Source organism: Artibeus jamaicensis, unplaced genomic scaffold, assembly GCF_021234435.1.
Source record: "Artibeus jamaicensis isolate MK-2021 breed Jamaican fruit bat unplaced genomic scaffold, CSHL_Jam_final contig_519, whole genome shotgun sequence".
NCBI classification, from domain to species: Eukaryota; Metazoa; Chordata; class Mammalia; order Chiroptera; family Phyllostomidae; genus Artibeus; species Artibeus jamaicensis.
In genome coordinates, this window is record NW_026521871.1 from 43,906,035 (window position 1) to 43,922,971 (window position 16,937).

The 16,937-nt window shown below is 49.3% G+C and overlaps 1 protein-coding gene across 4 annotated transcripts in view; it reads right to left on the reverse strand.

Annotated features, from left to right (window-relative positions):
- The window catches only part of OSBPL10 (oxysterol binding protein like 10), a 259,064-nt gene that overhangs the window by 36,344 nt on the left and 205,783 nt on the right, over positions 1-16,937 (reverse strand). For all 4 annotated transcript variants that reach the window (XM_037134654.2, XM_037134663.2, XM_053669357.1 and 1 more), the window contains one exon: positions 11,309-11,458. In XM_037134654.2, the coding sequence (XP_036990549.2) occupies positions 11,309-11,458 (150 nt within the window). The remainder of the gene's footprint in view (positions 1-11,308; positions 11,459-16,937) is intronic.

Consider the following 16,937-nt stretch of genomic DNA (forward strand, 5'->3'; position numbering starts at 1 on the left):
AACATTTCAGCTCAAAGATCTGTAACCCTGACTCTGCTTCAGCTTGCTAAGGCCCGTCCTTGCTGAGCACGTCACTGGAAGACAGAGGTTCTGAGAGAAAGAGACAGACAGACAGACAGGCATGAGATCAGCAAAGCACAGGGGTTTCTGAGAAAAGGAGAAAGGCCAGCCCACTGGACAGATGAGGCTGGTATCTTTTTTAATGTTCTATCTTTCACCTATAAATTGTGTCAGAGGAAAATGCACCTGTATTAAGTAAAAAAGTGGCCAGATGTAAAATTAGACATGTAACACAATCCAAACTTTCTTATTTTTTCTGAGCACCTTTCTGCTTTGCTTTTGTAATGGACTGGAAGAAGAAGCATCATTTAAGATACAACTACAGCAAATTAAAGGAGATGCCTAACCTTCTCTCTGCTACAACTTAACCAAAGTGAGACACGGGCTGCTCACGGATCTGAGCTGCCCAGGAAAAGTACGCCCTGGGTCAGGACGGCCTGCAGATGCCGCTGCGACTACTGCTGTGCCTCTCTGCGGGACCGGGCGTCATTCAGCAGCCATCGCGAGCCTCAGGGGTCCAACTCTCCCAGGCTGCTCCTCTCCCGGTGGCTTCCCACCATGCACGGGGAAAGCGAAATAACCCCAAACACTCATCCTCTCTCCTTCCCCTGCCCCCAGAGCCCCTTGAGCTCTCCCCCAAGAGCTGCCCCAGCCAGGTCATGCAGCTTAGGGACTGTGGACTTCAGTAGCCCAGGCAACCCCCTCAATGAGGCTGAATCAATGAGAGAAAAAGAAGCCACAGTGTCCACATCACCGGACTACCCCCAAACCATGCCCCTTCCTGTTCTCTCCCTTCCAGGGCCCCAGGACCCCGATCAGGAGGCAAGGCGGGAGGGAGCAGGCAGAATGACAGCGAGGGCCGTCAGCCCTGCCCCCCAGAACGCCAAGGGAAGGTGACTCCACGACCTTGACGCCCACCCTCCTCCCCACCCCCGGCAGCAACGGGGCTGCTCTGGACACAATTCCGCCTCTGGACAGCAAGAATCCCCATGTCGGTAGCCGAGGTTGAAATTGCAGGGAAAGAATCAGCTACAATACGTACTTGTGTACTTTTGAAAAGGCAAGAGTTTAAAGCATTTTTCCTTATTCATCATTTCTGAACTCAGAAGCTGAAGGATTAAAACAAAATGAACAGGAAAAAGAACTCCACTGAGAACCCCAAATCACTGATCATCAGAACCAAAAGAAACCTTCAAGATGATGGAATTTGCCATGGCTGGTGTGGCTCAGTGGATTGACCACTGGCCTTCGAAGCAAGGGTAGCTGGTTCGATTCCCAGTCAGGCAGGGCACATGCCTGGGTTGTGGGCCAGGTCCCCAGTAGGGGACATGGAGAGAGGCAGCCACACATTGATGTTTCTCTCCCTCTCTTTCTCCTTTCCTTCCCCTCTCTCTTAAAAAACAATAAAAGAAAAGGTGATGGAATCAACACCAGTCTCACAGGTGAGGGGACAGAGACCGGGGGACACAGAGCAGCAGGGAACCTCAGAGCTGCCCCCCGACACCCCAACTTCTTTCCACGACACACCATGATGATCTGCTTCTGGTTAACAAGCACATTTTCCTTCCCTCAGAGGACGAGGGAGGCAGAGTTCACTGGACACAAGAACTGGGAGGCTCGGCGTTCTACTCTCACTGATTAATAGTTAATTGTGGGGCAGGAGGTAGCAGAGGGGAAGGGTAGGACAGGAGCTCCACCTTCTAGTTCATTCTACTCCTCCCAGAATGACAGGGAAATCCACCAGTGAGAAAACCATCATTAACTTTACAGCTGGTGGGAAGACCTTCGGCAGTTCAGAAAGGGCGTGCAAGGCCACCACAGAAAACGGGAGGGACAATGGGTGCTCCTCAATCAAAAACGGAACTGCCTTACGACCAAGCAATTCCACTTCTGGGTATAGACCCGAAGAAACCCAAAACACTAATTCGAAGGCATGCATGCACCTCAGGCCCACTGCAGCATCATTTACAACAGCCCAGAAATGGAAACAATCCGAGTCCCATTAACAAATGAGTGGATAAAAAAGCGCTGGTACGCACATACAGTGAAACATTACTCGGCCATAAAAAAGAATGAAACTTGAACACTTGCGACAGCATGAGTGAACCAACAGGGTATTATGCTGAGTGAAATCAGCCAGTCAGAGAAAGACAAATACCCGTGACACCAATTACACAGCATGTGGAATCTGAAGAACAGAATAAATGGACAAAATTGAAACAGAGTCATAGATACAGAGGACACCCTGATGTTTGCCAGAAGAGGGGACTGAGTGGAAATGGTGAAGGGGTTGAGAAGTACAGATCGGCAGTTACAAAACAGCCACAGGGATGTAAAGTACAGCACAGGGAACATAGTTGGTCACAGTGTAATAACTGTGCGTGGTGCGGGGGGGGGGGGTACTGGAAATATAGGGGGACACTTTGTTATGCACGTGATTGTTTAACCACAACGCTGCACACCTGAAAAAATGCAAAATAATACAGAATGGAAACTAATTGAAAACTGTGAGTACAACTCAAAAAGAAAATGGGAGGACACGCCCAGCCAGCCCCGTGGAAAAGCGCAGGCGGAACTCCCTCGCAGGTCTTGCAGCTTTCGGTGCTGCCCACCTGCATGTACTTCTCCACACCCCGGCCAGGCTCTTCTTGCTCAGATCTGCACCGGAGAGGATGGTGAGCCTGGCCCCCGGCTCCCTCTTGTCTCACAGCAGCCCTCGATCTGGCCTGCAGCCCTCCCTCACCGGTGCCCTCCAGACACACACATTCACTCCCGCTTCCCCTTCGGCCCTCTCCCCCCTGCCCCGTGCAAATGCTTCGCAGCTGCGCAGCTCACAGGACACCCCCTCTGTGAAGCTGTCTCCAGCAACTCCTGCTCCCAAGGCTAGACCAGCAAACCGCCTCCTCCCCGTCTTCACTGCGCCCACGCTTCTCTCCATCACAGCATCCACGGTGCTCTTTTTGCTCTTCATAAACTTATCAACAGCATTATGGGGAGGATTTGGGAAACTTCTACAATGGGCCCTTTATGAAATAGTATTGCATCAATGTTAAATTTGCCAAGTGTAACAATTGTATTGCGTAAGAGGAATGTCCTACTGTTCAGAGATACTGCAACACTCCAAGTGCTTCCTCAAAAAATAAACCTACACATACGTGCGCATGCGTATGTGGGGCTGTGGGGCGGGGGAGAGATGAAAGAGGCAGTGGAGAAGGAGAGAGGAAAGAAGGGAGAAGAAACGCAAAGAGGCAAAATGTTCACCAGCCAATAAAGGTGATACGTGTGTGGGAATTCATCACACTATTCTCGTAACTCTACTGTAGATTAGAAAATGTGCAAAACAAAAACTTGGGAGGAAGAAGAAAATAGGCTCTACTGCAGATGCAACACCTGAGAACTGACCAGCGTTCCGAGATAACCCTCCTGAAATTGCACACGCAGGGAGTGCGGTGTCACAGCCAACGCCAAGTCCAACGCACTGGATATGGATCCTGAACTTGACAGTGAGGCCATGGCTTTGGCCGAGACGGGAAAAGGAGAACAGGTGAGAGACAGAGGAGATGGGTCGGAGTGGAATGACCATCTCCCCTTTCACCTCTTCTTGGTAGGTTTTGACAGTGTTTGTGCAGAACGCCAGACAGACACCTTTCAAACCAGCCCTTTGAACATTCGGGAACACACTTTTCATTAAAGTAGATTTCTTTTTTAAAAAAAATATATACTTATTGATTATGCTATTACAGTTGTTCCAATTTTTATTCCCCTTTGCCCTTCTCAGCCCAGTACCCCCCTTCCCTCTTGCAATCCCCCCCTTCAGTTCACGTCCCTGGGTCATGCATGCAAGTTCTTTGGCTTCTCTACTTCCTGTGCTATTCTTAACCTCCCCCTGTCTATTCTGTACCTACCGTTTAAGCTTCTTATTCCTGTACCTTTCCCCCACTCTCCCCCTTCCCCCTCCCAGCTGATAACCCTCCATGTGATCTCCATTTCTGTGATTCTATTCCTGTTCTAGTTGTTTCCTTATTTGCCTTTGTTTTTTTTAGATTTAGTTGTTGATAGTTGTGAGTTTGTCACTTTACTGTTCATAATTTTGATCTTCTTTTTCTTAAATAAGCCCCTTTAACATTTCATATAATAAGAGCTTGGTGGTGATGAACTCCTTGAACTTGACCTTACCTGGGAAGCACTTTATCTGCCCTTCCATCCTAAAATGACAGCTTTGCTGGATAAAGTAATCTTGGATATAGGCCCTTGCTCTTCATTACTTTGAATACTTCTTGCCAGTCCCTTCTTGCCTGTAAAGTTTCTTTTGAGAAATCAGCTGATAGTCTTATGGGAACTCCTTTGAAGGTAACTCTTCTTTTGTCCTGCTGCTTTTAAGATTCTCTCTTTATCTTTGACCTTTGGCATTTTCATTATGATGTGGTGAGGTGTTGCCCTGTTTGGGTTCAACTTCTTTGGGGCTCTCTGTGCTCCCTGGATGTGTATGTCTATTTCCTTCACCAAATTAGAGAACTTTTCTTTCATTATTTTTTTCAAGCAAGTTTTCAATTTCTTGTTCTTCCTCTTCCCCTTTTGGCACCCCTATGATTCAGATGTCGGCACATTTGGAGATATTTCAGAGTCATCTTATTCTCTTCTCATTTTTTTTTTTGAATTCTTGTTTCTTCATTATGTACTGGTTAACTTTTTACTTCTTCCTCATGTTCCAAATCACTGATTTAACCCTGGCTTCCTTCCCTTCGCTGTTGGTTCCCTGTGGATTTTCCTTTATTTCATTCAGTGTAGCCTTCGTTTCTCCCCTTATGTGTTTGCAATACTCAGTGGGATCTCTGAGCAGCCTTATCACCAGTGTTTCGAGCCCTGCATCTGATAGGTCTCTGTTTTGCTTAGTTCTTTTTTTGGAGTTTTGACCTCTTCTCTCATCTGGGTCATACTTCTTTATCTCCTCATTTTGTCAGCCTCCCTGTGTGTGTTTCTGTGTATTACATGGCGCTACTTTGACTCTGTCTTGGCACACCTGTCACATTGTAAGGGGCGGAGCCTCAGGTGTGCGACAGGGTGGGACAACCTGTTTGGCCACTTCGTGGCGCTGTACGTGAGGGAACGATGCTGCCAGCTTGGCTCTTGCCTCATTTCGAGCCACTTCCCCCACTTCCCATTTGTGACTGGTGCCCTTCTCAGCTGCTTCCCTGGTGCTGAACCCCACAGTGGGTGGGTTTGCACACATTCTAGGGCCTTGCAGGTCCTTTAAATGAACTCTCTTGAGAGACAGGCAGTTTCTTCCACCACCCAACCCCCGCTGGTTTTTATAGCAGGAGTTAGGAGGCTTTATTTTCCTGACGATGGAACCCTGGGCTGCACGGTCAGGGCCTGGCGCTGAGATGGCTCACTCCCCAGGGGTCCGGTCCCTCCCGGGTTTTCTCTGCCACATGTGAATGTGGGACCGCCCATCCCACCGGCCGCTGCCACACCATGCCCTCTCCACCACTCTGGCTCCCGGTCTCCGCCCCTCCTACCCATCTGGATGAATGTTTCTTCTTTAAGTCCTTGGCTATCAGACTTCCATACAGTTCAATTTTCTGGCAGTTCTGGTTGTATTTGTTTTGATGTTAGCTGTGAACCTTGTTGTGGCTGTAAGGGAGGCGAAGTGTGTCTGTTTATGCCTCCATCTTAGCGGGCTCGTGCAAGCAGATTTCTATCTCTCATGCGATCTTCCTGCTCTTTGTGTGTGTGTGCTTTTGCAACTAAGTCACTTAATCATCTGTTCCTTGGGCGGTGGACACCAGAGAGATAGAGCCAAAAACTGGTGGGTACTAATTGGGCTGTCTGCCTCCAGTGGAGAGGTGAGTGATGGCCCAGCTGCGCAGATGACGGTGTCCAAACGGCTAGATCTAGATGCAGATTTATGGAGCCATCAATAAGGGCTGCCTTTTCTCTCATTAACATAATTAAGACAATGAACTGCTTTGCAGAAAGGGAAAAAAAGAGCAGATCTGCACTTGGGACTCAGAGAACAATTAATTATATTTAAAGCTGCATCAATCTACATGTAAATAACTAATCTCCAATCTGGGCCCTTAGAAATTCCAAATACTCAGTCACCCATTGAGAAAGTCAAAGGGCTCCCGGGAAGAGGGACGGTCCCTTCCCCCCAGCAGGGAACTCAACAGGAAGGCCCGGAGCAGGGGCAATGCTCTGCAAAGAAGCATCAGTTAATGTCATAACCTTGAGCATTATCTACCTATCACCCTGCCCTTAGACTGGCAAACCTACCCAGTGCCAATATGCAAGTGAAGAGAGGCCAAGACCACCCGCCAAGACTGATCTATGTAATCCTTTAAGGAAACCAGGGGAAATACATGAAAACCCCAACCTTTCAAAAGAAAGGGGAGATAATTCATGCTGCCAAAGCTCCACTAAATCTCCTTCAAGTGCCAGATCCCTTGGCAACCAATTTCCCTGTACTTAGAACATCACAAAAGGCATCTATTAAAATTTTCGTTGGATGGAAAGAGTTTGAAATAAAATTTTATCTTTTCCAATAAGATATTTACTACCTGAGAGAGATACAGTGCTGAAATCAACCCCTGTGTTCTCTCAGAATCCCAGCCCTCGGCCTGCGGAAGTGCACCAGAAGCTGTGAGTTCAGGTTCATCTCCTGGCAACCCAGAGACGTGTGCGTGGGCACATTCACCGCCCCAAGACTCAGTCCATGGCAAGACAGGGGAAAGGAGAGTACCGACCGCCTAGGTTCTGTGTGAGTACTAAATGAGAGCATACAATTAGCCCAGGGCCTACCTAGCACATAGTAAAGGCTCCCTCACTCGCTCTCTGCTGGTGGCGTTTATCATCAGGGATGGGCACCCTCATCCAGAAACCAGGGGAAAAGAAGGACAGCAAAAATCAGACACAAGCCTGCCACACAGTATTTCAGTGACAAAGCGGAAGACTAAAAACAAGCCTCCTAATGACTAGAGCAGCCTCTGGGACCACCTCTGATGCTTCTGTAAATAATTGGTTATTTGAGAATACAGAGACATAATTATATAAACAAGAAAAGTATTGTAAGAATGCATGACATGGCCCTGGCTGGTGTAGCTCAGTGGATTGAGCATGGGTCTGCGAATCAAAGGATGGCGGTTCAATTCCCAGTCAGGGCACATGCCTGGGTTGCAGGCCGGTTCCCTGCAGGCCAGTTCCCAGCAGGGGACGCACAAAAGGCAACCACACATTGATGTTTCTCACCCTCTCTCCTTCCCTTCCCCTCTAAAGATAAATAAATAAAATCTTAAAAAAAAAAAAAAAAAGAATGCATGACATGTTTCCCATGTAAACCTTTTACAGAATTCCAGCCCGACACAGTATTTGGGGATATACATTTTTTTTTTCTGTTGTTGTTGTTTAAAGATTTTTAAAATTTATTTTTAGAGAGAGGGGAAGGAAAGGAGAAAGAGAAGAAGAGACACATCGATGCAAGAGAGAAACATCAATTTGGTTGCCTCATACGTGCCCTGACCAGGGACTGAACCCAGAACCCAGGCATGTGCCCTGACTGGGGAATCGAACCAGTGGCCCTTTGCTTTACAGGACAACGCCCAAACGAGCCACACATCAGAGCAGGGTACACATCATCCTGTTCACTCTTCTTGATAATCTGTGAGCAGGTATGACCATTCCATCTTACAGATGAGAACACTAAAGCCCAGAAAGGTTTTTCATTTTCACATGAACAGATTCTGCTTGGTCAAGGCCCATGCTGGACCCCTCACTGCCCCCAGGGGGCCTGAAGACCCACCTTCACTCACTGGAACTCTTTGGGGAAGAACAGGATTGATGAGATCGTGCCAATCATACAGGAAAGGAGCACAGAAATGGCACACACACTGCCCCCTGGTGGCCCAGATGTATACACACAAGCTTAGGGAAGCCAGGTCACTACTGTGTCCTCTGTTAAAAGGCAAACATTTCAGAAGAGGTAGTGGGCTTTGTTTGACAGCATATTAAAAACAAGATTTGGAGAGAAGAGGTGAAGGGAAAGGAAGTGGGAGCAATACCTGAAAGATGGAAGACCCTGAACATCCACGGTTCTGCCTGGGGGTTATGGGGGGAGGTAGTTAACACCCCTGGACCTTCTGACTCTTTTCATTCAAATTTCCCCTGGTAAGAAATTCCCCTTGTAAGTTCATTGCTGAGCTTGAGCACAGCAATGTCCATCCTTGCATACTGTGAGGGACCCTGGAAGGTTTGTCTAATAAAATAATGCAATCAAAGGGTAAAAAATCTGTATGCTCAAGACGTCCCCTACATCACAAGAAGGCCAAGAAAACATGACCAGTTCCCTCTGATCCAGCCCCACTGGGCCGTCTGCCCAGAATGCCAAACAAGGGCCATCTCAGGCCTTTTCACAGCTGTCCCCTTGGCACAGATCACACTTCCACTAGACACTCACAAGGCTGACTCCCTCCTCTGAGCCTGGCCTCTGGCACAAGGTCACCTGGGAGAAGCCTGCCCTGCCGGGTCTGAGAGGCCGCACCCCCCCCATCACCTCCCACCCTCCCTGCCGGGATCTACTGCTCTTCATTGAACTTCCCACCTCCACTTCCTCTTCTTCTGAGTCTGTTCCCACTGCCGCGCATGCTCCAAAGACGGGCAGCACACCTGCCTCATAAACAGACACCAGAGCTTCATCCTTCAATCAGAGAACATTATTCTATCTCTAGGGTACCCGCTCAGCAGACACTTCATTCCGGCTAAGGTCTGCAACTGCCAACGTAGCCCGTGCTTAACTGAATGGCCTGGGCAAGAGCCAAGGAGAGGAAAGACAGCAAGGCAGAATTTCATCGACCTTTTTCTGACACGGGGCAACAAAAGCCCATAAACCTTATGTGCAATAAAAGGTCTACCGCTTCCTTATCAAGTTCCTGCTTGGTGTTTGAGTAGCAGCTTCTCCCCAGTAAATAAATAAGTTAATAAACTGTGGACTAGACAAAGTTTTTCCTTCACATGACCAGCTGAGTGTTGAAGAAACCCAACATCTGCTTTTATAGAAATAGACCCTGGCTCCGGAAATGCAAAGCAACCAGATCCTAATAAAACAGTGAGATGCACAGTTCTGATTTCCTTAAAGCCAGAGAGCCCTGTCATGCTGCCTCTGGGACAGTCGGCCTGTCGTAACGCAGTCCCCGCAGTATCGCACTGCTTCTCCACATCTGACCTGGACAACTTCAGTGGCTCTGAGAGTCTCTCTCCTACATCATTCATGAGTCCACACCAGTGTTTCCCATGTGTTTTTCATTATTGATTTGGGAGACAGAGAGACATCAATGTGAGAGAGAAACATCAATTGGTCGCCTCTGCTATGCACCCCAAACCCACAACAACCAAGGTATGTGCCCTGACTGGGAATCAATCCTGCAACCTCTGGGGTATGGGATAGTGCTCCAACTGACTGAGCCATCCACCACCCCCTGGCCAGGGCTATAAATATTTTTTAATATGATCCATGATAATTCATTTTATATTGTAGTCCAGTTACTCATGTATCAACAGAACTAAAAGTTTCACGTGTTATTTTCTACTATATTTTATTTCAATCTTTAGAAATGATAACCCACTACAATTGGTTTTACAATCTACTAAATGGGTTATGACCCACAGTTTAAAACTATGATTTTACATCGTGCTAGTACCCATATTCCATCTGCTGGATCTTAAGCTCCATCGTAACTGGCTCCACAATCCACAAAAATAAAGAAGAGGTGGCTTTTAAAAAGGCAAGCATTTGAAACGAATCCTCCAGCAAGAGAGACGGGCGTCATACAGCCCGGAGACCAGAGTGTGGACGGGGGACATACCGCAGGGCCAGCCGCACGGCCGGGTGTGCAGAGCTGGGCAGACCGACGCATGCACGGGGCGGGGGATGGCAAAGCTGGGGGGGCTTCCTGCGTCAGCCCCTCGGCGTGGGCCCACAGGTTTTGTTTAAAGGGGTGCAGTCTCCCAGAATACGACACACTCATCTCCAAATACATAAAAAAAAAAAAATTCCAAAGAAAAAAGGGGTTTTCTGCCCTCCTTGGGACTCCCAACTCCTGTCTCCTCAGTCACGATGTCGTCATCTTCCCCTTCGAAGAATCTCTCCAATCCACCTCCCTCCCTCTTCTCTGGCCTCCAGTCCAGCCTGACGTGAACCTGGGGAATCCACAACCTTCACTGCAGCCAAACAAGCCACCTCCCCTCATGGCGGCTTCTGCAGGTTGTGCCTTCGGTGGCTCTGTCCATTTCAAGGATGCCCACATTTTCCCAGCCGACCTTCAGTACCTAGAACTTCCATCCACAGCACACCCTCCCCACGGGCCGTGTCTCTCCAGCCCCCGGGGCTGCTCCTCTCCACCACACGCCGTCCACCACACGACACAGCGCTCCATAAGGACAAGACTGAGGGCGCGCCTCCCACGACATCAGCACTGAGCCCGGTCTCTACACACAGCCTCTGGTTCTCACTCTGCCCCTTTGGGAGTAACCAAGGCTGGACACGGAACACAGGTGGCCCGCGCAGCAAAGTCCAGGCACCCACCACACCCCTGATGACACCATTCCAGCTCTCAGCCACACACTCGACTGCTTTTCCTGCTGGCCTCCCCAGGAAGCCACAGACCTGCAGGGAGGGCAGGCCTCTGGGGGCCATCAGCTTGCCACCCGAGGGTAGGACGCTGGAGGAGGTTCCCGGGGAGAATCCTGGCTGCACGTGCACCAACCAGCGGGTTTGTTTCTTTACAAGTGGATGCGGAGATCTGGGTCCCCATCCAGGGTGCCTTTCGGGGACCAGCTGTGAGAGCTAGTGACAGTGCGGCAGCCTCACTCCTGGTTCCACTGTTTTCCTTCCTCCTGTTTTTCCTCTGCGGCCAGCGTGCCTTACCCACCTCTGCAGGTCACCTTGCCCTTCTCTAGGACACAGCTGGAAGCAGAAATACCCTATCCTGAATCTCCCTTATCACCTCATACCCTTTTGCCAACGCTCTCCCTGCCCTCACAGAGTCGCAGCTCCTGCAGGGAAGCGCGGGCAAGACTCACACCTGAGGCTGAGCATCCATCTGCTTTCCAATCACACCTGGAGTAGCCGTAGTCGACTGCAATTCTGAGCTCCACCCTGCTCTGCTTTTCTGGTCTCGCCACAAGGCAAGGAATGGGACCCGGGAAGGCTTAGAGGTAGAGACGGCCACACACCCAGCGGGACATGCCAACCTACCTTGGTCAAATCCATTCCAAGTTTGAGCTGTGAAATGAGATGAAGAATCACGCTGCGCTGGTCCTCCATGACGCCCAACTCGGTCTCTTCCTTATCTTCAGTGTCGCTTTTCTCATCTTCGGACAAAACCAGTTCAGGGCCTGAGTTTGGCTACAAGAAGATCGTCGACAAAAATCACCAGCCAGTCCAGCAGAAGTCAGAAGCATGGCACGCAAACCCATATGCTTATTAGCAAGGGGAGAGAGAGCCCAATCCCGCCCCGGGAAGAGTTTCCCTGTAAATAGGTCCTGCCAGCCACAGGGCACAGGGTGACCCTTTGGGGCGTGCAAGCCATCTTCAGCTGCTGTACGTACCCTCCGAGCTTCCCTTTGCCCACCCCCCACTAGTGACCCTTCTGGCTTAAAGACTTTCCCTACCAGAAAACTGTCCTGCCCTTTAAGAAACTAACTCTCGCATGCAGGGATAAGCCCCCTTAATCTTGACTGTTCTTCCAAACCAATATTCTCCTGTTAACCTGCACTACCCAGGATACTTCATGCCTAACACAAATTTTTCTATTTCTAAGTAAAAGTCTGATAACCCAGAGAGTGACTGAAATGACCTCATTTATGGGAAAATTTACTGAGACTCTTTCTACTGTTCCACATCAATTAGTATCACAATAAAAAGTGTGACAAATGGCTCAGAGCTGGTGCTAATTTAGGGTGAGAGAAAAAAAGGAAAACGCAAAGAAAACCTGACATTTTTATAAGAATGCTGAGATGTATGCAGGCTGAGAGACCCTGCGCCCCTCAATGCAAGTCTATCAATTCCATTGTTTGCTCCATTTTTCCATTGACAAAAAACAGGCAGATTAATAGACTGAATGTGCAAAGGGAATGAAGGACTCAGCATCAAACTTTTCAACACCCCAGACTCAAGAACACTGGCTACTCTGTTAAGTACCCTCAAAATTCTGATGAAAAGAGTGGCCCCCTTCCACCATTCCACACTCGCCTGTGTTCTTAGGGCGTTGTTCGTATGCAAAAGCAAAACCACTCTGCACAAAACATCCTGCCACTGTCTCTAATTATCGACAACAGGTCAGACACAGTGAACTCGATACACAGAAATGCAGAAGCTCCTAGGAATTAAATATAAGAAGGTACAGACTTGCCCACATGGCCACGCAAAATCTAATGATTTATAAACCTCACTAGACAGAATGATCTCATTTTATTTGAAGGCACTTGCAATACATAAAGGCCGTCTCAGTGATTGAGGTGGTTGTCAATGTCGGGCCCAACATATGTGTGGCTGGCCATTCCTGACCAGCCCCGCAGAGAGGAAATAGAGTGCTCCCCGCTCCCCGGGGGCAGGTACGTTTAAAACGGGAAATGAAACAGACATTGTCCATAGACATACTTCTCAGATTACTCTCCAGTCTTCTCTGAGTAGCCCCAGTGCCGGGGAAGCCTCGGTGATGCCCACAGGCCCTTCCCCCAGGAGCTGAGTTCCCTCCATCACGAGTCTGGATCTCTGGCCTCATCACAACGTGTGGCAGCTGACGTCATCGGCAAGTGGCTTTGCTAGAATACACTGAACTAGCTGAGAGCTCTGGGCTGCATCCCGGTTCAGGGAGGACCAATGGGAGGGATGTCTGGGGGCTCGAGGGCGCCCTGACTCTGTGCTAGGAGGTCAGAGAACTCGGACAACATCCCTTCAGTGGCAAAGGTGCTGCTGCTGCTGCTGCTGCTAATGCTATTCCCGTGGTGCCCTGGTAAGTGGTCCTTTTATCAGCAGACTTCCCCTCCACCCAGAGCAGCAGGCGGCAGAGAGCACAAGGCCCAGGTATCTTGCTTTGGGAGGAAAATGGACAATCGAAAACAAACCAAGGCTCCATCATGCACCCAAGGGTTTGGGGGTGGCGTGCAGGGTCCTTCAATGCCTCAACATGAAAGGTAGCTATGTGTTGAGTGCAATACTTCTGCTGGGAATCAGTTGTCCTCACAAAGCCCTGGCTGCAAACTAAAACAAATCAATAGCTCAAGTGAGGCAGTCATAAGCTTCATGAAGCAAAGAGTGATTCTTTCTTCTGAAATGCAATTTGCCATTTGCCTCCAAACCAGCCCACAGGGAAATTGCCATCCTGCCCACTCGCTGCCACACTCAGTGCCACGTGTTGGCAGACCACCTGCCACCAACCACCCCCTCCTGCTGTTCCGCCTCACGGGTCAATTAAACCTGGCTTGTCCCTGACTCCAGTAACCAGGCAGCCTTCGGCCAGGTCCTGCGGCGGGAGACAGGACACACAGAAATGTGCACGCAGGCCTCTCCAGCTCTTCCCACTTCAGTCGACAGCACCTTTCCTCTGTGTCTGATGTGACTCAGAGACACTGGCTCCAGCGGAGAGAATGAAGGATGGTACACCGGCCCCAGAGGTCGGCTGCCTCCAGGCGACTTGTGTGCAGAGTGCCCTGCAGTCCTGCCAAGGGAGGAAAGGCGATGGGGGGCCCGACACACACCCGCCTCGCTGGCTCAGATTCTCAGCAAACTGAGCCTGAAGCTTCAACAAGGATCAGCAATATTTTTATCTCCCACAGCTTCCGAGAACTCACCCTTTCTTTCTCTTGCAGTATCATCTGCAAAAAATTCTCCTACCCACCATCAAGGAAATAATCCGGTGTGTTTTGCTTTGTTTTTTAAAGTGGGTTTCCTTCATCACGCTGTGAGTGGACATCATGGAGGACACCCGCAGTTCCACCCACACCCTCGGTCCACCTGCAGAGAGGTGAGGCCACCTCTGTTTTGGGTCCAAACATGAAGTGGATAGAATGGTGGGACCCTTTAACAGGTGACCTCAGTGTGCGAGGTATCAGTTGGCAAGGTAAACACAAATACGTCACTGCCCACAAAGCACCCGTCAGCAGGCAGTACAAGACACGCAGGGTCCGCAGGCAGCCTTCTTCTTTTGGGGGGTCAAGGGTTTGTTGAGTCTGCCACTCTGACGTAAACTCCGAAACGGCGCTAACAGTCACTGGCTCTCAGTCTCCTCTCCATACTCAGGCCCGCATGCCCATCCCCTCCTGGGCTCCCAGGGTCCTGCTTCTGTCCCGGGGACCCGTGCACACCCACACCCTCAGGTCCCTGCGGATTTCTGCTTGTAAAGCAATGACAACTGTCTCCAGGTGATCAAAGGCGGCAGATCAGTGTGTCTCCACCTCAGAAGAAAATGGAAAATGAGAAAAGGGTTTTCTAATGCTGAGAAAGTTCCTAAGACCGAAGCAGAATCTTTAAATCCCCCATCCCCCAGGGATTTTTGCAAATGAGCCAGCCCAGCCACAGAAATGTACACAAACTTGAAGATAAAACGGAATGGAAATGTGTTTTAAAGAGAAACAGGCTGTGGAATGAGGTTTTTAATAAAAACAAAAATTATGACTCAATATTTCTAACCACGTGACCACCTCGGGGCATCTGGCGCTACAAAAATCAAGTGACTCATCATGCCTGTTGGCAAACAGGGGTAAGGACAAGCAAAGCCAGTAACAGCAGAAAGCCACGTGGAGGCTGGGGTTTGGGGACAACTCCTCAGTAGCTTAACAATGACCTGTGCCCCCGAAACAAGGGTTCTTAATCTGGGCTCTGTGGACACTCCTTAAGATATCTACCACCACCCTTGATATTTCGTATAAAAATGGTGGCGTTTTTCTGGAGAGAAGGTGTCCATGCTGACCTTGGATTCTCAGAAGGGTGTCTGCCCCTGGACTGGCCACAAGGCCTCTCAAGCACCAAAGGGTCTGAGATCGTGAGTGAGAGAGAGAGAGACCCCCAGGGCGGAGAGAGGTCTAATCCCAGTCCGCATCTGCATGGGCGCCCGATTCTAAGGGCAGATTCCCAGTCTCCTTCCTGCCCGGCGGGAGCGGCACAGCCCTGAGACTGCGGTGAGGCCCAGACCAGACGCAAAACCGACTTGTGTTCATCAGTCTTTGCTTTCATCCCTGCTTCTCAACAAAAACCTAATTCTCCGTCTGATACAAATGTAAATCCCAAGCCCAGACTGCCATGCCAATCTATTTTTATTCAACACACATATGTACTTTAAGTACAACTTGGTCAGTTCCAGGAAAAATCCACAAAACAGACATTTATCATCAGAGTCCGTTCATGTCCCTACTGCGGCCCTCAATCCACGCTCCCCAACTCTCCCCGCCTTCCTGGGCCTCACTCTCGTGTTCCCTTTCTCAGGCAGTGTGTACACAATCCACGCTTCTTTATTCACAAGGATCTTCTGCTCTTTCCCAGCAAAGACCTGGGGCCACTGTGAGCAGACTGACCAGCTAACATCCTCTTCATGTATAAATGCCCATTAACCTAGTGTCTTAACTCAAAGGGCTGAATCCTCAGATTTGAGCCGATCTGAGAGAGACCTCTGTGACTGCATAACCAACCTTTGAAGAAGCCTTTTTGCTGTCAAGCTGGGAGCCAGCCCATGGCAGAGCCCGGGTACCACAGACATGCAGGTGTGCGGGGTCTACACGGGGTAAGGGGGCTCCTACGGCCATCTTCTGCCCCAGGGAACAGGCGTCAACAGAAAGACAGAACCCACTGAGTTCAAGTCATCTGTCACTGGCCTGAAAAATCTATCTGGCCAAGCACAGAAAAGCCACCTACAGCAAGAACATCAAATTCTCTTCCAGCAGCGAGCACACTGCAGCTCAATCATTTTAAAGCCTGGCATCTCTCCCCATACACCATTACCCTGGCACCTGGCTCTGAGTCATACCAAAGAACCTTGGTATTGAATGACAAGAAGCAAACACTGTCCACATATTGCCTTTACCGGAAAATGGGCAAACCCAGCCATGTCAGGAAGATCATCTGGTGTTCTGAAGACCACAGCAAGGTGGGCGGTGGAGGAGACCTGAAGTACTACACCCCCGATACATGAGAGAAATGTCAGCAGGGCGAGGAGCAATCGGGGAATGCGTGCCTGCCTGTGTAATTCTCTCTCAACTCCACAACTACACAGAACATGCAGTAACATGCAGCAATGGCCACCTCTGTTCACAAGGGGATAAGAGTCCACAGTTGCCTGGCCAGATAGCTCAGTTGGTTAGAGCATCGTCCTGACCTGCCAAGGTTGCAGATTCAATCCCTGGTCAGGGCAGGGCACGTATAAGAAGCAACCAATGAAGTTTCTCTTTAGTGCTCCCTCTCTCTCTCTCACAAATAAAAAAAAAGTCAGCAGAAGTTGGCTAGAAGTTGGCTTGCCAGAAAATGAGAGGTTCTAGAAGAAAGTAGGAATGTGACGTTGAAACATGGATAAAGGTCAGGGGGCCCGAGAGATTGAAAGAGTAGGTGAGTGAAGGATAAAGGGACGAACAAAGAAACTCGGTGAACGCTAAAAAGGAAGCAAGGGGTCCGAGTGTCGAAGAGGCACAAGGGCCCAGGGACCGACTACTAAACCAATGTGTTTTCATTTTTAACAATAATGGTGCTACTGTCGCTGCCTATGTTCATGGAATCCATAAAACCAAGGATTTAGTCCCTTTTTTGTCTCGTCATATTTTTCCATTTCAATATTCACAGCATATTTAACCATGTTATCACAATCATTACTTAATCCTCACAGTGTATCTTCATATTA